Consider the following 21,386-nt stretch of genomic DNA (forward strand, 5'->3'; position numbering starts at 1 on the left):
TCATCTTTGTTGTCTCTTGCCACCAACCACACCTCTCCCTGAGCCCTCCAACCTCTTAAACCCTCCTGTAGTCTGTCCTGGAGCTGCCAGGAAGGCTCAGCTCTCTGATAATAAGCTTCCTGTTTTCCAGCTACCACCTCCCCAGCCAGCACATCAACACCACTGTCCTTCTGTGTGCTATATTAGATGGCATCCATCGCCAGCCACCACCACTGCTCTGCATCATCCACCCATACCGCTTTCCTTATGAAACAGGGGGTGGAACTTGACAGCAGAGGGAGGCAGGGCAATCTTTCAGGCAGGCCAGAGGAAGGAAGAGGGCATCTTGAGGGGAATTGGGGAGATGACTCTTAAAAAAAAGTCCTAAAGTGGCCCCCTTGCATTGGCCACAGATAACCACAGCACTCTAGAAAACTGCCCAGCCCTGAAGATATAAAACTCCTTAGGATTCACTAGCTTCCTAAAAGTTAAAGATTATTCTGGGATCAGTCCTATAGTCTTTACTCAGGGCTCAATTCCATTGACTTCAGTGGAGGTAAGGCCTGATTAAGGACTTGAAGATTATACCCAAAAACATTAAAAATACTAAATCCAAATTATACCTGGGGATAAGGCACAATCCCTGTTAGCTACCCATGCATATCAGAGAGGAGACCTAACAGCCTTCAAATCTGCAAAATATGCTTATTTTTCTTAAAAGGATACATAAGCACATCCAAAATTAAGTAATCACCTTTGCATATAACAACAGTTATTTCAGTTTGTATATTAAGGACATGAAACTCACCAAAGGAAAGGGTTTGCCAAAAAAAAATCAGTGTGTGTCTAAAACTGAAGTTAAACTAATGCCCACAGATAATCTGTAAGTAACAATGAAGTTCAGGCAGCATAGAGAGAACAAAATCCTGATCTAGTGATGTGGTTAAGATAAATCTAAATCAAAATTCCAAAAGTGAGACCATACCATTTTGTTGATTAATGTTGCAAGGATCAACCACAGGAATGTTGACAGGCATAAAACAAGCTGAGGAAACCTTCCATGCATTGGCATGAAGCTGAGGGGTTCCTTCAATCATCCCTGCTGGAGAACTGAAGGAAGAAGGAAAGATGAAGCAAAAGATCAGCACTGCCTGGTAGAAGGGCTTCTCACATAGACTAGTTATTAATATTGTCTTTGCATTTGTTCAGATCTCACTTGCACATCCATTGTTTCCACACCACAGTGGAATTACCCTGTCACTGCACTTTATTTCAGAATCTTTGTAAAGGAATGAAATGAACAGAACTCTCATGAAAACATTTTTCTTTACAACTGGCAAATACTACCTTTGAAAGCGTAATGGCTATTCAGTGTGCCTGGTATAGGTACATAAACATTTTGGAAAGTTAAGTATACTTAATCAAGGCCTGTCCAGTGTTCTTTGCATTATTACAAACATTTATAACATCTTTACCAACTCTGTCTTATAAATTCTTTATAACATTCTTAAATCATTTCCACTAATTTCATGGAAACTGTTGTTGACATATGCCCTTGTTCACCTCAGGCGTGATTTTTAAAAGTGCCTTGGTGACTTAGGGACACCAATTCCCAAATGGACGTTGTGGTTCTAAATCACTTGGGCACATCTGCAAAATCAGACCCCTCACTGTCATCTTGCCATAGAATTCAAGATGATGATGTTGCAAAGGGCCAGAGAGATGCAGACTCAGAGTCACTTCAGAGTCGACACACATTTTTGTTTTCAGATAAATGTCAAACTTCTGTAAGTTAGGTACTTACCTGGAAATTGTAAATTTGAATAGATTCTAGAAATGGAAGTCACATCCCAGAGCCAGGGTATTTGCTCAGTCACAATAGAGAAGAACAGAGCATTCATAATACATTTTAAAAAAATCATTAAAACCAAGAAAACAAATATGAGAGATGAATCCTCTTTCGGGTTTCCTGCCTCCATTTGTCAGGCTTGCTCCAGCAAATAACAACCACCACTAACTCTTATTTAGCACTTTTCATCAGTAGATCTCCAAGTATGTTACAAATGGAGGGCAGTAGCATTATCCCCACTTTACAAATGGTGAAACTGAGTCACAGAGAGGTGAAGTGACTTGCCCAAGATCACCTCACAGGCCAGTGGAAGACCTGGGAATAGAACCAAAGTCTCCTAAGACCTGATCTACCACTGGGGCACTTGCATGGATTTTGAACCAGAAAAAATCCAATGTATGGATTTTGAACCAGAAAAATCCAACACAGTGCAAAAAGAATGACAATCTGAGAGTATGGAATATAAATTTAGGGAGGGATTTTCAAAAGCATTCAGTGTTGGCCTGATTCCCTTTGAAGTCAGCTTTATTACTGACATCAAGGGAGACAAGTTTTGACAAAGTGGAGAGCTGTTAAAAAAATCTACTCTTAAAGTACACTTTTGTGGATTTCAATGGGAATGCCTGTCTTTAAAAAGTAAAACATTGCATAACTGACCAATTTTATTATTAAATGCAAATCAAATCACTTTGTAAAAAAATGATCTAAAAAGGAAGGACAAGGTTCAGGTCTAAGTATAAAATGTGTAATATTCTTTTTCACAACATATTCAAATGCATTAACTTTTTCAAATAAAAGTTTCTCTCATCAGCTCATAAGATGCTGGAGCAATCACGTGGCCCATAAACTCTTGCCTGTGATAGCCAAGATAACCCCAGGGCCCAAGCCCCAACATAAGTAACAGACACTAACTGTTGTTGTGGCCATGCATATAAACTTAAGCTGCTTCCTCTGAGAAAATGAATCAAAATGAGTCCTGCTGTCTCTACTGACCAGATGGGTTAGGCTCAGCAAGTCAAAGAATCTCAAACTCGTAAGCAAATTCACCATTCAAAAAAGCAGTCTCCACATTTTTTAGCCTTCATAAAGGTATAATAAAAGTCAGGTTCAGCTTCAACTAATATTTTACTGATGCAGAAATGTCTAACCTCACTTGAACCCCAAGCAATTACATTCATTTGGATGAGCCATGAGTGAGAGCAGAATTTGGCCATTGCTAAAACTCATGTGTTTAGTGAAGCATCAAAAAGGCTGACAAATAGCCAGTTCTCAATGATGTTTTAATTTTGTATTCAATATGTCAAACAAATCTACTTTCTATAAAGAATTGTGATAGAGTTTGAAGGATTTTCAGGAAGGTATAGAACAGGGATCGGCAACCTTTGGCACGCGGCCTGCAAGAGTAAGCCCCCTGGAGGGGCAAGCCAGTTTGTTAACCTGCCGCATCAGCAGGTTCTGCCGATCGCAGCTCCCACAGGCCGCAGTTCGCCGGTCCAGGCCAATGGGGGCTGCGGGAAGCGGCAGCCAGCATATCCCTCGGCCTGTGCTGCTTCCCACAGTCCCCATTGTCCTGGAACGGTGAACCACGACCAGTGGGAGCCGTGATCAGCCGAACCTGCGGACGCAGCAGGTAAACAAACTGGCCCGGCCCGAAGGGAGCTTACCCTGGTGGGCCACGGGCCAAAGGTTGCTGATCCCAGGTATAGAAGTAGGACTAAAGGAAAGAGGAAAGGGTATCCTTTGTGATTAAGGATTCTGCTTGTTTAAAGTTGTGCCAATCCTAATAACATTTAAGGAAAAAAATCAAGCAATAAAATGTTTGGAAATCAAGGGAGGATGGTAGCAGTATTGGATACTACATTTTTCCTGGCTCTGTTGCCCTGTGCTGATGGTTTGGATGCAAAGGAGCTACAAGGAAATACCAGGAACAACATGATTCAATACACAGATGACATGTTAATCTTTCTTAAAAAGGAGGATGGCATACAGTGATTTACAGAGTAGTTTCTTGCTATGCCATGGTCAAGAAATAAGTCAATATGGTCACAGAAAGGCTGTTTTCCTTTGTTAAAAAAAAATCCTATTTAATCCATAAATAAAATGAGAACAAAATGTTTTACAAAAAAAAGTGAATCTTATTTATTGGTAAGAGTATGCCAACTTCATCCCACCAATAGAGAGCCATGAAATGACTCAAGATCCCAACAACTAGACTTTTCACTACCTTCCTGGTGCTGCAACCCCAATACAACCAAGAAATAAAGAAACTGTTAATCCTTTTGTGCTGGTGTTTCTCAGTAAATCCATCGCCAGCAGTGGACTTCATGCAAGGAAATCTGATCTCCGGCGCCAAGGAGTTAAACAACGATATAAAACCTGATTTCTGTTAAATATTTGCTTTACTCAGTTTGGGAATGAATCATCTCTCTGTCCTCTGAAACCCCTGTAGTAATTCCTGTACAGTGCTGTCATTAAATCTAGCAGAGAGGATAAAGATGCTGCTAAACTCAACCAAGCTGCTCAATGGATTTTTTCTGTTTGACTAATGATAAGTATGTTAACTAATATGCTCTCTGGCAAATATAACAGCGCAATCATGATCTTGGCAGACACAGATCAGACCTCTGCCAATTCAAATCACAGACAAGATGTCACAGACTAAAACAATCCCTTGATCAATTCAGAGCCTGCATATTAAATGCAAAATAGGGAAACACAATATAGCTATATTCTATATATTAGATGTATTCTGTATATGAAATAAATCTCTAGTTGTTCATTTTTCTATGATTGCACTGTCATAAATAATCATTTACATTTATATATTGTCTTGCATCCAAGCATCGCAAAACACTTTGCAAACATTAGTGAAGAAAGCAATTTCACTGCGAAGTAGATAAGTTATAATCACTATTTTACACATAATACAGTCCAGAGGTGAAATCCTCATCCCACTGAAGTCAAAGGGAGTTTTGCCATTGACTTCAATAGGGCTGAATTTCACATTAGGGATCCTGACTTCCAGGCCCCTTCTCTAATCACCAGATAACATTGTGTCTCTATAAAACTGATGCATCTCACCTAGTGCGGGGGAGCACAAACACCTTGATTCTTAAGATCTTGACAGAGAAATAACCACCGCATAGGGTATTGAGTGAACCAATTTAATGTTAAAAAAGAAAGTAGCTGAGATTCTTGTAATTAAACTCAAGTGTTTTTTGACTGATTGGTTTACCAGAATATGAAAGTGTTAGTGAAATGATTGTGTCAACTGGTTAAATTTATCTGAATATTTCACCTGTTATTAAATTCAATCTAGACATATATAAAACAAACTTACAGAAAATCATCTCTCAAGTTCCCATTAAAAGTTCCACATAGACCTAGTGTTCTTCTTTTCCAGCTGGTATTGACTTGTATATATAGTCTCTCCCCATCTTTAGCAAATTGAATCTTTAAACCAAATCTAGTTTTCAGCTGCACAAACAAAGAAGACAGGTTCCGAATTTCAATGTCCCCTGCACATAACAGAAAAAAAAATATAAGTCATTTTTCCTTGGTTGAAATCTTTCCATAGGGAAACAAGCCCTATGGTTTTAAATGTTACAACTTTAAAAACAAATAAAAAAAACTTTGAAAAGGTATAGAAATGCAATTAATGGACTATACACAACCTCAGAACACTCCAAATATCCCTGCCCACCCTGCACCAAAACTAATGGAGACAACCGTGTACCACACTGTGACAGGCCCAACTGTGGTTCACTACTCTGTGTCAGCAACTCTTCTCAGGCCTGACATACTCACTACACCCAACTGACTATGGTTATAATTGGTATCTATAAAGTGTCATGTAATTTGCCATTGGAAAATTAATAACTCACTAATCATTAATATTCTTGTGCAATATATGTACATGGTGTCATTAAGAGTTATGGATATATGCTGTTTAAACCCTGCATGTCAGGTGGAGTTGGCAGACAGGTCTGCCCTAGGCAAATGAATATGTATTTGCTTCTCTGACCAGCCCTGTTGTCAGGCAGAGACAAGGAAGGCCCATTTACATATTAGCTAAACTAAACTATTAAGTAGAGGGAGGAGATAGCTTCCAACAGAAAAGCAAACAGAGCTGTAAACAGGGGAGTTTGAGTGGGAGTTTGATAGGGGAGTTTGTATTGTGGTGCTTGTTTGGGGTTTGCTTTTGCTGTGGGGGGTGGGCTTTTTGGTGTGGCTTGTGTTTCCCAGATTAACAGGATTTAGGTGGGAAGGCGATGACAGATACGGAGGCAGCTGTGGGAGTGACCCCTGTAGTGGAAGACACATTGAGGATGACTGGATGTGGAAGCTGTAGTATGTACATGATCCTGGAGGGGGGACTTGGTAAGAGTTTTTTCTGCATGAAATGCCGTCTGATAGAACTGATGGAGGAAAAGATCTGAGGTTTGGAGATGCAGGTGGAAAGTCTGGTTGAGTTTAGGAAGGGGTTTGAGCAGACGATGGAGCAAAGATATGAGGTATCTGAAGGGAAAAGCTCAGACTTGCAGATGAAAGCAGGGCTGGGGAATTTTGAGGGGAGACTCAAGGGTGAGGAAAGTGGTCAGTGGAAGCATGTGACTAAAAGAACCAGGCAGAGGAAAAGATGGGCTAGTGGAGGAGAAATAGAGCTTAGGAACAGGTTTGCAGAGTTGGAAAATGAAGAAGAGGCTCAGCAGGTACTTGTTGAAGGTGGAAGGGTAAGGAAGAAGAGAAGAGAGGCTAGTCCTATAGGAAAAGCAGAAGAGTTAAGGGAGACTATACCAAATATGAGCCCCAGGAGGATACAGGATGGGTTGAAGAGGATTATAAGGGAAAATAGGAATGGAAAGAACTTGCAGCCAGAGGTAACAGGGGAGAGACTGGAGAATAGCACTGTCACCAGGAAAAGGCAGGTCTATGTGATAGGGGACTCTTTATTGAGAAGAATAGATAGGCCTGTAACTAGAGCTGATCCAGAGAATAGAAGGGGGTGCTGTCTTCCGGGTGCTAAGATACGGGATGTAGACCTGAGGTTGAAAAGGATCCTAAAGGGAGCGGGAAAGAATCCCCTAATTATCCTTCATGTGGGAACAAATGATACGGCTAGATTCTCGCTGGAAAGTATTAAGGGAGACTATGCTAGGCTGGGGAAGACGCTTAAGGAAATTGAGGCTCAGGTGATCTTTAGTGGGATCCTTCCTGTTCCTAGAGAAGGGCAACAAAGGTGTGACAAGATTATGACTGTCAACAGATGGCTTAGGCAGTGGTTCTATGAGGAGGGCTTTGGGATGTATGGCCACTGGGAGGCATTCACGGACAGAGGACAGTTCTCTCGGAATGGACTTCATCTGACTAGGGAAGGAAATAGACTTCTAGGATCAAGGCTGGCACAACTGATAAAGAGAGCTTTAAACTAGGAATTAGGGGGAGATGGTTGGGAGATGTCCAGGTAATCTCCACGCCAGATTTTAGCATTGAGAGGGAAGAAGACGAAGTAAGACAGGATACAGCCGTGGGTAGGAGAATGTAAATAAGGAGCGAGGGCAATGTGGATACTAGTCTAATAGGTTATACTGGCTGTAGAATGACTGTGCCTAATAGGGTACAATATGTGAGCGAGGCCAAACAGCAAAAATTAAGATGTTTGTACACCAATGCGAGGAGCCTAGGTAACAAAATGGAGGAACTAGAGCTACTGGGGCAGGAAGTGAAACCAGATATTATAGGGATAACAGAAACATGGCAGAATAGTAGTCATGACTGGACTACAGGTATTGAAGGGTATGTGCTGTTTAGGAAAGACAGAAATAAAGGTAAAGGTGGTGGAGTAGCATTGTATATCAATGATGAGGTAGAATGTAAAGAAATAGGAAGCGATGCAATGGATAAGACAGAGTCCGTCTGGGCAAAAATTACACTGGGGAAGATAACTAGTAAAGCCTCTCCTACGATAGTGCTTGGGGTGTGTTATAGACCTCCGGGATCTAATTTGGATATGGATAGAGCCCTTTTTAATGTTTTTAATAAAGTAAATACTAATGGAAACTGCGTGATCATGGGAGACTTTAACTTCCCAGATATAGACTGGAGGACCAGTGCTAGTAATAATAATAGGGCTCAGATTTTCCTAGATGCGATAGCTGGATTCCTTCATCAAGTAGTTGCTGAACCGACTAGAGGGGATGCCATTTTAGATTTAATTTTGATGAGTAGCGAGGACCTCATAGAAGAAATGGTTGTAGGGGACAATCTTGGCTCAAGTGATCATGAGCTAATTCAGTTCAAACTGAATGGAAGGATTAACAAAAATAAATCTGCAATTAGAGTTTTTGATTTCAAAAGGGCTGTCTTTCAAAAATTAAGGAAATTAGTTAGGGAAGTAGATTGGACTGAAGAATTTATGGATCTAAAGGTAGAGGAGGCCTGGGATTACTTTAAATCAAAGCTGCAGAAGCTATCGGAAGCCTGTATCCCAAGAAAGGGGAAAAAATTCATAGGAAGGAGTTGTAGACCAAGCTGGATGAGCAAGTATCTTAGAGAGGTGATTAAGAAGAAGCAGAAAGCATACAGGGAGTGGAAGATGGGAGGGATCAGCAAGGAAAGCTACCTAATTGAGGTCAGAACATGTAGGGATAAAGTGAGACAGGCTAACTCTAGTGGAGTTGGACCTTGCAAAGGGAATTAAAACCAACAGTAAAATAAGTAAAATAAGAAGAAAACTAAGAAAGAAGAAGTGGGGCCGCTAAACATTGAGGATGGAGTGGAGGTTAAAGATAATCTAGGCATGGCCCAATATCTAAACAAATACTTTGCCTCAGTCTTTAATAAGGCTAAAGAGGATCTTAGGGATAATGGTAGCATGACAAATGGGAATGAGGATATGGAGGTAGATATTACCATAACTGAGGTAGAAGCGAAACTCAAACAGCTTAATGGGACTAAATCGGGGGGCCCAGATAATCTTCATCCAAGAATATTAAAGGAATTGGCCCCTGAAATTGCAAGCCCATTAGCAAAAATTTTTAATGAATCTGTAAACTCAGGAGTTGTACCGAATGATTGGAGAATTGCTAATATATTTCCTATTTTTAAGAAAGGGAAAAAAAGTGATCTGGGTAACTACAGGCCAATTAGTTTGACATCTGTAGTATGCAAGGTCCTGGAAAAATTTTTGAAGGAGAAATTAGTTAAGGACATTGAAGTCAATGGTAAATGGGACAAAATACAACATGGTTTTACAAAAGGTAGATCGTGCCAAACCAACCTGATCTCCTTTTTTGAAAAAGTAACAGATTTTTAAGATAAAGGCAATGCAGTGGATCTAATTTACCTAGATTTCAGTAAGGCATTTGATACCGTGCCACATTGGGAATTATTAGTTAAATTGGAGAAGATGGGGATCAATCAAAAGGTGGATAAGGAATTGATTAAAGGGGAGACTGCAACGGGTCCTACTGAAAGGCGAACTGTCAGGTTGGAGGGAGGTTACCAGTGGAGTTCCTCAGGGATCGGTTTTGGGACCAATCATTTTTAATCTTTTTATTACTGACCTTGACACAAAAAGTGGGAGTGTGCTAATAAAGTTTCAGATGATACAAAGCTGGGAGGTATTGCCAATTCAGAGAAGGATCGGGATATATACAGGAGGATCTGGATGACCTTGTAAACTGGAGTAATAGTAATAGGATGAAATTTAATAGTGAGAAGTGTAAGGTTATGCATTTAATGATTAATAACAAGAATTTTAGTTATAAGTTGGGGATGCATCAATTAGAAGTAACAGAAGAGGAGAAGGACCTTGGAGTATTGGTTGATCATAGGATGACTATGAGCTGCCAATGTGATATGGCTGTGAAAAAAGCTAATGAGGTTTTGGGATGCATCAGGAGAGGCATTTCCAGTAGGGATAAGGAGGTTTTAGTACCATTATACAAGGCACTGGTGAGACCTCACCTAGAATACTGTGTGCAGTTCTGGTCTCCCATGTTTAAAAAGGATGAATTCAAACTGGAGCAGGTACAGAGAAGGGCTACTAGGATGATCCAAGGAATGGAAAACTTGTCTTATGAAAGGAGACTTAAGGAGCTTGGCTTGTTTAGCCTAACTAAAAGAAGGTTGAGGGGAGATATGATTGCTCTCTATAAATATATCAGAGGGATAAATACAGGAGAGGGAGAGGAATTATTTCAGCTCAGCACCAATGTGGACACAAGAACAAATGGGTATAAACTGGCCACCAGGAAGTTTAGACTTGAAATTAGATGAAGGTTTCTAACCATCAGAGGAGTGAAGTTTTGGAATAGCCTTCCAAGGGAAGCAGTGGGGGCAAAACATCTATCTGGTTTTAAGATTCTACTCGATAAGCTTATGGAGGAGATGGTATGATGGGATAATGTGATTTTGGTAAGTAATTGATCTTTAAATATTCAGGGTATATAGGACTAATCCCCTGAGATGGGATATTAGATGGATGGGATCTGAGTTACCCAGGAAAGAATTTTCTGTAGTATCTGGCTGGTGAATCTTGCCCATATGCTCAGAGTTTAGCTGATCGCCATATTTGGGGTCGGGAAGGAATTTTCCTCCAGGGCAGATTGGAGAGTCCCTGGAGATTTTTCGCCTTCCTCTGTAGCATGGGGCATGGGTCACTTGAGGGAGGCTTCTCTGCTCCTTGAAGTCTTTAAACCACGATTTGAGGACTTCAATAGCTCAGACGTAGGTGAGGTTTTTCATAGGAGTGGGTGGGTGAGATTCTGTGGCCTGCGTTGTGCAGGAGGTCGGACTAGATGATCAGAATGGTCCCTTCTGACCTTAGTATCTATGAATCTATGAAAAGAAAAACTTTATCTGGGATATAAAGACAGGGGGCCTGAACCTTAAGTGATAAGCAATTGAATCAACCGATTGTAAACAATATTACAGTATTACAGCACCCAGGGCTGCAGAGCACATGGTGACACAACCCCTAACTGGTTTGAATTGCACCCCCAAACCCTGTGACAACCATCTTCAACACTGACCAAATGAACCCAATGCCACAACTACAGTGTACCATAATCAGCATAAAAATGTATGCATCACCTTCCTGTACATGTCAGCTACTAGACCAGAGACCATTCTCTCTTCTTTGACACGATAGCAACAACATCATCATGTGAGAAGAGCAACAGTTCCACTGAGGACAGAGTTAAGGGAGAATATGGATCTATTTCAGTATCTGCCAAAGACTCCCTGTGCAACTTTGGACAAATCATTCAATCTCTGTACCTCAGTTTTCTCATCTGCAAAATGGGAATAGTACAACTTCCTTGATTCACAGGGGTGTTGTGAGATTAATTAACAGAGGTTTGTAAGGTGCATTGCAGTCTTTATACAGAATATGCTACCCAATAACTTTATTATTAATTATTATTATTACTATATTTCATATACAAACAAAAGCCCGATCCAAGACCCAGTCCACCTTCCTAATAAAACCCCTATAGTGGGCAATGGAAATTTTACAATCATTGTATCTAATTATTATCCATAGTGGTTGGGCTCCCTGCAGTTGCAAACATCTTAAACCCAGTATACCTTTGCAGCTAATTTACATAACATTATTTTGCATAACTGCAGTGAAAATGATTTAAGATGCCTACAGCTTCAGACAAAACACTTCAGTGTATAAGACTCTAAAATGTTCCTAGCTGATAACCAAAACATCCAGGGTTTAATAACATGTCCTAGCTGTAATACCAAGATATTTGTCATAGACAAATATGTACCTTACAAGGATGTTCCATAAGATAGTGAGGCTAAAAAGGTAGAGCTTCTTAACTACATTGCCAAACTTTCTTGTGCTTACGCTTTAATGTTTTCGGGTGGGGTTTTTTAAAGCATCATCTTAACTTTTGAATTCCTTGCCTCATATATTTGTCTTTGATAATTAAAATATTCTGCTGAGGGGTTTCCTCCCAAGCCAACTAACTTATTTATACATATTCACTAACATCTTAACAAGTTTGTCTGAGAAGTGGACATAATCAGATATTAGCTTCAACCTTAACTTCCGAGACACTAGAATCTCACTAGTTAATCCTCATAACAACTCTCTGAGGCAGGTAAATATTATTTCACAGTATTAAAAGTGGGGAAATTGAGACAGAAAGGTGAACTAACTTTCCCAATGTCACACAGCAAATTAGTATCAGAGTCAAGACTCATGCATTCTTAGCTCTCAAACCTATGCAGATGCCGTTAAACCAAATTGTGCCTCATTTGCATTTTGGCTTGCAACATGTTCCAAGAAACTTTAATTAAGAAGGACCATCCCTTTAGCATCAAGACGATCAAGACAAGTTAGCACCTTTCATGGTTTGGGTCTCCCAAGGAATTATTTACTTGTACAAAAGTATAATAAAAAGCATTAGAAAATATGAAGGCAAGAATGTGAACTCTAATCCATGTTTTTCTTACCATTGAAGTTAAAACCCTGGCTAGGGCCAAATTGAACTTCACCATCCCTAGTAAGAGTCACTTGTTTACTCATATCATCTTCAAGAACTACTGTTACAGACTGGATGCAGGCATGGTCGAGATTCTGAGTGAAAATGAATTTTATCAACAGACAGAAAGATACAAAGAGTGTTTTACTAACACTGAATTAAATTTCAGTTTGTTCATCCAAAAGTATGTTAAAATAATGTCAAGTTTTTTACTTTTTCAAAAAGAATTAAATGAAAAGTTAAGGTTGCTCTTAACTCCGACCAATAACATATCCTGAACTCTTCAGCCACAAACTGATATTGATGGCAGTTAATGTTTTAATATTTTTGTGGATTTTTTAACTATACTGTTCCAAGGAAAGTGATATCCTATAAAATAATCACTAAGTGTCTCAGGCTGCTAAGAAATCTCTCTTACCTATCTGGCAGTATATTAAACCTATCAGTCCTGTCAGTAAGACTGTTTTTCTGTCTAAGACACCTGCTCAGGCTGTAACCAAATATGTAGATACCTGTGTAATCATGCATGAATGAAAAGATCTGTTGACTTAATCCCAGAAAGGCAGCAATTAATTTTTACAAAGGCCAACAGCAGTAATTGAAATAAAACACTGATCATGGTTAAACTATATTTAGCTCCTCAATGTAAAAAGCAGAAAAACTGTTTTAATTTTATTTCTGACATTATTACTACAAAGCGTGCCTGGTTAATTTACTTTGGCTGGCTATGTAAGATTACCTGAAATTTGTATTTATCCATTTATCATCTCAAATTCAAGTGTGACCTTACCTGACCACATGGAGTTTTCTGTAAAGTGATTGTGAATTTGTCTTTCCCAGTGCCTTTTACCAGAATGTACTGACAAATCCCAAGAAAGGTATAATGACGACCATCAAACGTTGTGAAGTGAGAATCACCTACGATGGTGCACTCAGCTTGAGAGAAAGAATAACATTCAATAAATAGGAACGTTCATTTGCACATATATCATATCATAGAGTCAGAGATGGAAAAGAGGCAATGCAGGAACATTTCCCTACCATAAATTCTCAAGCACATTATCCAGCCTAGTTTAAATCTATCTAGCTATCATGATGTTTGGTGCCACATTTAATGCATGCGAAGTATCACATCTTACATTTCCATCAGAAACCACCTCATCAAATGCAGTTTTACACGTGCAGCATCCCTAGGTTCTAATCAGGCACTCGTCACTACAGTATCTGAGTGCCCTCCCCCTTCAAAATAAGAAGAATTAATGCAAGACAAAGCCCAACAAGAAGACTGTATTCCGCACTCCCTCTTCCCTCCTCCCCCTCCCACTCCACCTTCTATGAGGTTCCTGGAATACTTTTCCTCCTCTTTTCTCTGCATGTCAGAGAGAGAGACAAACAGTGACAGAGACAGAGAGAGCATGCTTCTCCCTTTTATTTTCCGTTTCTTAATTGTTGCTGTTGTGGGAAGGATAACTTAAAAGGCAATAAGTCATGCATTGCATTCTGAAGGAGGTTAGGTAGGAAGTCATTCTTAACCTTCCACCGGGAGCTCCATAGTCTAGAGACAGTTGCCTGGAAAGCTCTGTCCCCACTTTCATGAATTTGACCTCCTGATTTTGAGTCTTATCATTTCTATGAAATGTAAATGTCAAGGGAGATCTTGATCCCTATGGTACAGAAGTTATTGAATTGGTGTTGAATAACTTTGTCCAAAGCAATGGAGGCCTTAAAAATGAGGCCTATCTTAAAATTAACCTGTTGCTCTATGCAGATTAAGCTAAGCACCAGGATGATGTGCTCTTATCACTGTTTGTATTATAATAATATCTAGATGCTGCAATCAAGGACCCATTGTGCTAGGCACTGTACAAGCACAATAGAGAGATGATGCCTGCCCTAAAGAACATGAAGTCTAAGACAAGAGACAACAGGTGGATACAACAAAAAGATTGGGAAGCATAAAGTAGCAGTTAAATGATATGGTCAGATAATCAGTACACCAGCAGTCTAATCACTGCTCTCTGCATCCATTTCTTTACTCTCTCCTGTTTGCTTATTATCCTCCCAAATCCCTAAAGCACATCTGTTTCTGTTATCTTTTGCAGCTTCTGGGCCACTTATTTAGTACAGAATCGTATGACTGGAAAGGACCTCAAGAGGTCATCTAATACATTCCTCTGCATTCATAGCAGGACTAAGTATTATCTAGACCATCCCTGGCATGTGTTTGTCTAACCTGCTCTTAAAAATCCCCAAAGATGGAGATTCCACAACCTTTCTAGGCAATTTATTCCAGCACTTAACCACCCTGACAGTTGGGAAGTTTTTTCAGTTTCCAACCTAAACCTGCCCTTGCTGCAATTTAAGCCCATTGCTTCTTGTCCTATCCTCAGAGGTTAAGGAGAACACTTTTTCTCGCTCCTCCTTGTAACAACCTTTTATGTACTTGAAAACTGTTATGTCCCCTCTCAGTCTTCTCTTCTCCAGACTAAACAAACCCAATTATTTCAGTCTTCCCTCATAGGTCATGTTTTCTAGACCTTTAATCATTTTTGTTGCTCTTATCTGGACTCTCTCCAATTTGTCCACATCTTTCCTGAAATGCGGCACCCAAAACTGGACACAGTACGCCAGTTGAGGCCTTATCAGTGCGGAGTAAAGTGGAAGAACTACTTCTCATGTCTTGATTACAACACTCCTGCTGATACAACCCAGAATGCTGTTTGCTTTTTTTTTGCAACAGTGTTACACTGTTGACTCATGTTTAGCTTGTGATCCACTATGAGCCCCAGATTGCTGGTGATCCTTATACTGGTGATAGGAATCATTAAAATGCAGTTACCTGGACAGTCATGTTCAGTGCAGTTCCAAATGCCACCAGTACAAGTACTAAATAAAGCACAAAACACAGAACATGCTTTTTGTTCAGGTTTTTAAAAAAAAATCGATTTTCTAAGTCTTAAGACTTGTCACAAATTCATACTTCATTTAGGATACATTTTCTCTGTATTCTAGTTAGATACAGAACACAGATTGTAGATACAGGTATAGAATAGCCTTGAAAAATGTAATGTAACTTGGTAAACATTGTACAATGAATTAAATATAGGCAAGCAGATAAATGAAAATGGAAATTGTGGATTAGAGGTTACATACCAGTGACTGCATTCTTGTTCAATTTTTGAGCCTACAGAGAAGGCTTTCCCGTGATAAATACAAGGACAATTTGACACAGAGATACAAGTTCCATTGTTCATAACGAGACCTATTTTTGTTTAAAAAAAATAATAATAAAATAAAAGACTGAAAACAAGATAGGAATATTGGGGCTCTGCTGCTCACTCCGTATATTCACTTGGTCATAGGGACACCATTTTCATGATATTTCAGTGGGTGATTTTATCCCAGCAGTGCCCGTCTCCTCTCCATGACCCCCATTGTACAGATGGGGAACTGAGCAAAGCAGGCCATTCACCCAGTTTTAAGTCAGACAGTCCAGATTCTAAATGGTTTGTCCCCTATCCAGTACTGAGACAAAACCAGATGTAATTTTATCTGGTATCATGGATGCAGGGTGCCATTTTGAAGAGTGTGCCACACCATCCCTATCCCCACCCCACCATGACCATGCATGCACAGTTGCGCCAGTGGGGGCAGGGTGGCTCACCCTTTAAAATGGTGTCCTCTACATCAGTGGTTCTCAACCAGAGGTTCAGGGCCCGCTAGGGGGCTGCAAGCAGATTTCAAGGGCTCCGTCAAAATAAACCAGAGAGCAGGGCCAGCATTAGACTCACAGGGGCCCAGGGCAGAAAGCTGAAGTCAAGCCCTGCTGCCTGGGGTTGAAGCCCGAGCAACTTAACTTTGCAGGGCCCCTGGGACCCTGGGCAATTGCCCTGCTTGCTACCCCTTAGAACCAGCCCTGTCTTTTAATCTCCTGGATATGCAGAAAAACGGTTGTTGTGACACAGGTAGACTGTGAAGTTTTTATAGCATGCGGTGGGGGGGGGCTCAGAAAGAAAAAGATTGAGAACCACTGCTCTACATGGTGTGACCTCACATGCACAGCATACCAGTGGGGACAGAATCAAAAAGGTGGCAGGACCATGCTGTTCCTGGATGTACTGGAATGCGCGAGTTGCCACCCTAACTGAGCTACAGTGAGACTAAGGGCATGTCTACACTTACCATGGATCGATGCTGGGTTACGCAGGGGGTCACCTAGTGAAGACCTGCTAAATCGACTGCTGATCACTCTCCCAGCAACTCCAGTACTCCACCAGAACGAGAAGCGTAAGGTAAGTTGACAGGAGAGTTTCTCCCATCAACCCAGCGTGGTATAGACACTGCAATAAGTCAACCTAAGCTAAATTGACTCCAGCTATGTTATTCATGTAGCTGGAGTTGCGTAACTTAGGTCAACTTAACCCTGTAGTGTAGACCTGCCCTAAGTGACTCGTCCGAGGTCACACAGGATGTCCATTGTACAGCAGGGAATTGAACCTGAATCTCCCACATACCAGACCAGTGCCTCAACTGCTGGGCCATCCTTGTGCTTCACTGGTCACTCTGCAGCGTAAAAGTTCAATTCAGTGAAAGGGTGAAATCAGCATTTAATTTGTGCCAGGGATGAGTCCTGACACTTCTAAGCATGGCAGTTCAAAGCTCTGGCACCTCAGGGCTTGCTGCATCAGTTAGAAATGTAAAAAAATTGTTTGAGCCCCAGCACCTAATTGCTTGAGCCCCAGCACCTCTTTCATTATAAATTAAGCACTGAATTAAATTCATCCCAAAGCAAGATGCACCATTTACTGGTTTAAAGGGGCTTACCAGGGGGGCTTTGTGGTTGAGCAGGTCTTTTGAAACAGCTTGAATTTCACCCTGAATGTGCATGTACAATACCCGCAATGATCCCATAGAACCATACAAGTTTGAAATGGAAGACTGGTGAGGGTCACATAGTCCACAGCCTTGCCATGGCAGGGCAGTTCCCAACAGTCCCACATCGTGTCTTTTGTTGAGTCTAGCTTTAAGGAGGATAATCTTCCTGAACGCAGCATAAAATATCTGTACTATTTAAAAAACTCAAAACAATTAGGAAAAATTCAGATACGCTAGTTAAAACTCATGTAACTTTTTTATTTGTATAGCTCACCCAAGAGATCACCCAAGTTTTAACTGATATGGTCTGATTCATAGTTGCACTGTATTTTGAATGATCTTTCAGAAAAATATAATAATTCAACCAATGCATAAAACATTAGCAGGAGGAAAGAAAGTATGGATATATTAAAAACCAAAATAGAAGCTTATGTTTGTAAAATATAATTTTTTTTCTGATTTTTAATTTTAAGCATGCAGTCTATGACACTATAGTTGTGTTGTGAGGCATTAGTTTAATGGTAATGTGTCATGTGACAATATTAGATACTTACCATCTGGACAGTAACAGCCATCTAAGCAATGGAGGTTGCTGCCAAGACAATCCTTTTCAAACGTGCAGGTTGGGGGGCAGCAACTAATGCAATCCCGATGGACAAAACTGTCTTCACACTTTTCAGCTAAAACATGTACAAGTTACATGGGACATTAGTGCATTATGCTTCCTTTATAAGTTAGGAAACCTTCATCCGTAATTTGTTGGGTTTTTTTTGAAACACAACAATCTCACCAAATAAATAGTTGTGCAATTTTTCTGGTATAATTATTGTAACATAAATCTACTTTTAAAAGCCCCTTAACACCTCTCCAGTCGTAAGGGGGAGGGGAATGATGGGGGGAGGGAAATTAAGTGGGGGCTTATAGAATGCTGTATAAACCATAAATCCAGTGTCTCTCTTCTATTTTCCCCTTGGACTGGAGAGTGCTTAATGGGCCACTTCACCTTAAATGGTCCCCTGAAATATGTGTTTACTACTTATGTTAAACAATCTGTTCCACCTTGTATTTAGCTATTATACTCTGGGTACATTTGCCAGACCTGAAGCAGAGCTCTGTGTAGCTTGAAAGCTTGTCTCTCTGATCAACAGAAGTTGGTCCAGTAAAAAATATTACCTCACCCACATTGTCTCTCTAATATACTGGGACCATCATGGTCAAAGCAACACTGCATATGTTAGAATATAACATTTTTTAAAATATTAAATCTGCTTTAGTAATAATTGGATACAAAACTATCTCCAACTCAATGGAATACAATTGTACCCAACATTAAAAAAGCAACTATAGACCTGAAACTACAGCTTATTCACCAAAAGACACATTTCCAAATATAGTGGTCCCCTCACACACCCTGGGTGTAGTTTGGAGGGGTGCAGGAGGGGCACTGCCCCCCCCCAACAAAGGTGAGGTGGGGGGCACATGGGGTCATGTGCCACTCCCCCCCTCCCCCCGCAATATCCGCAAGTGCCAAGCTGCCCTGCCAGGCTTGCTCTGCTCGGCCTCCAGCGTGGCAGGGCTCTGTCCTTCCCACACTGCGCCTCCCCCAATGGTAGGTCAAGCAGAGCAATCTGGGCAGCTGGGCCAGGGTGGGGAGCAGCTGCTCCAGGTTGCAGCCTTGGCAGCTGGATGTTGCCCTCCTGGGTCCTAGTGCCCATCTGTTTTCTGTACAAGAGTGAGTGCCTAAAGGGAGCAGTGCAAGGAGGTAGGGTGAAGCTTAGGGGAAGGCAGTGGGGAGAAGAGACAGTGGGGAAGTGGGGAATAGGGCAGGGGAAGAGAAAGGGATGGGGGAGGGGATGGGGCAGGGGGCAGTTGGGAGGGGAAGTGGGGTGCAATGTGGAATAGAAGGGGATACCTGAATGGTGGGGGGGAGCAGGAGCCAGCATGTAGCATCCCCTCAGTAGCAACAGCAGCCCCAGCAGGGAAGCACCAGAGCTGCCACATCACTGCAGCAACCGGTGCCAGAGTGGCTGCAGCTCCCATGCTCAGGTCCCCACAGCAGACAGCAGTAGCTGGGGCTCCTCCATTAAGCCAGCCCATCCCGTCCCATCCCCACCACCACCAGCAGGCCAGGTACCACCCCAGGCAGGGAGATGGATCCAGTGAGCTAAGGGAACTGGCTTTAGTGTGCACATGTGTGCATGGCTTTGCCCTGCTTCCCCCAAACATAGCAGTCAAACTACACCTATGACATAGACTAATGGTAATGGGTCTCAGAAATATACCGACTGCTGTTCAAAATCCACAGCATTACTTCATGTTTTGGGGGTGCTCCTTTACCAAGGATCTCTAGTATGAGGTGGGTTAAAAGACCAATTTTATATTGGACGCTAAGTTGGAGTCCTCCTCGTGTTTTGGACTTGGATATATTCCTGATACCTGGAAGTTACCTAGTGGCATGGCTCCAATATGCAGCTTTGGTTACTAAAATAATTAATCCTGCAAAAATGGAACAGTCTATCCCTACCAAACGTCGGTGCCTGGCTCAGTGATAAGGCTGGCCTCGCAGCTAACAAACAACTGGCATTCTGAAAAATTCAAAGCAATTTGGGCATGTTAGAGGTCCCTGATTAAGGTTGACCCTGAAGATAGATAGATCTCTTCCCCATCCCTCCTTTTATCCTAATTCTCTTTACTTACTTTGTGTATTATGTTGAATCTGCTATTTTGGTGTATTTGGAAAAATTAACAAAACATTATAAATATAAAAAAAGTTGATACTTACTACAGGCAGGAAAATCCTCCCTCCATTCCCGCACAGGGTAGCCTGCATGTGAGCATGCTCTAGCATATTCTGTCACTGTTCGGCAGTAAGTTTCATCATCATCCACTCTGAAGCAGTAAAATAATCATGTGATCGCTAAATCCTAAATTTAATACTCATATAAATATTTGCTATGTGACATTGCAGAACTCTCCACAGAGTTGGCCTTGCACAGTTTAAAGGGGTTACGATTTTTGAGACTTTAAATAGCATCACTTAAAAAAGAAACTAGAGATACTGATTATGCTTTTGCATTTTTTACCATTTGACCTGACAAAAGATTTTTGCTTTATTTTAATATTACAACAAAGAATAAGTAACATTTATTACAAAAGATTAGCAATGCTCATTAACAGAAACAATTTGGGAAAGAAAGGGTCATCATGTGATGAAGGCAATGGCCTGCAATTCTGGAAATCTGGGTCTTACTCCTGGCTTTGTCACAGACGTTTTGTGTGACCTGGGTCAAAGTCACTCTCTGTACCACACTTCTCTATCTTCAAAATGGGGATAATATTCCATCCCTCATCAGGTTGCTCAAAGGATACATTCATTAATATTTGGGTTGTGCTCAGATATTCCAGGGACAAGAGTCAGAAATAGATTAGACAGTTACTGTTTTTCTTAAAGTGAGAAGTTAACGGATGTTCACTGTGAAGGACTTTGTAACAAAATAGACTTGTCATAACAAGACATCTATGGGATAGGCAAGGTTATAATATATAGTCTGGGGGTTTATTTGTCTTTCAGCACAACAAGATTAAGCTTACAAAATTAGTTGTTTTAAGACTATATTGCATTGTGTGTGTGTTTTGGTGCTTTCAAGATACCTATTACAAAGTCACCATTCCAAAACTCCACAGTGATTGGTCTCTCTCCAGCTTGCCTCATCTAATCCAATTAAATGAGTCTTAATAGAGTGACTTGGCATATAAACTACGGCGCCAGAAGGAACTTCTTAAACTGATACTAACCTGCAAGATGAGAGTTCCCTTTTAAAAGCAACATAAGCCTATATTAATGAGATCCTGAGACACAGAAACTTTACTCAAAGTTTTGAATATTCACACCATTCACATCACACGTGTGAATGTGGTTTTTTTTTAATCAAGCCTCCTGCTATTATCTTATTAACTCAATGCCATCCTGAAAGCTTGCTTTCCATTGTTCTCCATTGCAAAAAAGAGAAGGTGCAATAAGTCACTGAAATGTAAATAGGCATTACAAATAAAATTCAGATCCTGCCTGACTTCTGCTCCCATTGAAGTCAATGGGAGTTTTTCCACTGGCTTCAGTGAAAACATTTTTAGACCCAAGATCTCTCTTGCCTAATCGTTTCCCTGCCATTGCGGGGGGCCCC

At 40.8% G+C, this 21,386-nt stretch overlaps 1 protein-coding gene across 1 annotated transcript in view; it reads right to left on the reverse strand.

Moving 5' to 3' along the window:
- OTOGL (otogelin like) overlaps positions 1–21,386 on the reverse strand; it is a 136,919-nt gene that overhangs the window by 99,465 nt on the left and 16,068 nt on the right. The window contains 8 exon segments of the mRNA XM_043507385.1: positions 965–1,089; positions 5,169–5,346; positions 12,302–12,425; positions 13,121–13,266; positions 15,170–15,216; positions 15,484–15,592; positions 17,760–17,885; positions 19,988–20,094. Coding sequence (XP_043363320.1) covers positions 965–1,089; positions 5,169–5,346; positions 12,302–12,425; positions 13,121–13,266; positions 15,170–15,216; positions 15,484–15,592; positions 17,760–17,885; positions 19,988–20,094 — 962 coding nt within the window.

The sequence above is a fragment of the Dermochelys coriacea genome, chromosome 1, assembly GCF_009764565.3.
Source record: "Dermochelys coriacea isolate rDerCor1 chromosome 1, rDerCor1.pri.v4, whole genome shotgun sequence".
Taxonomy (NCBI): Eukaryota; Metazoa; Chordata; order Testudines; family Dermochelyidae; genus Dermochelys; species Dermochelys coriacea.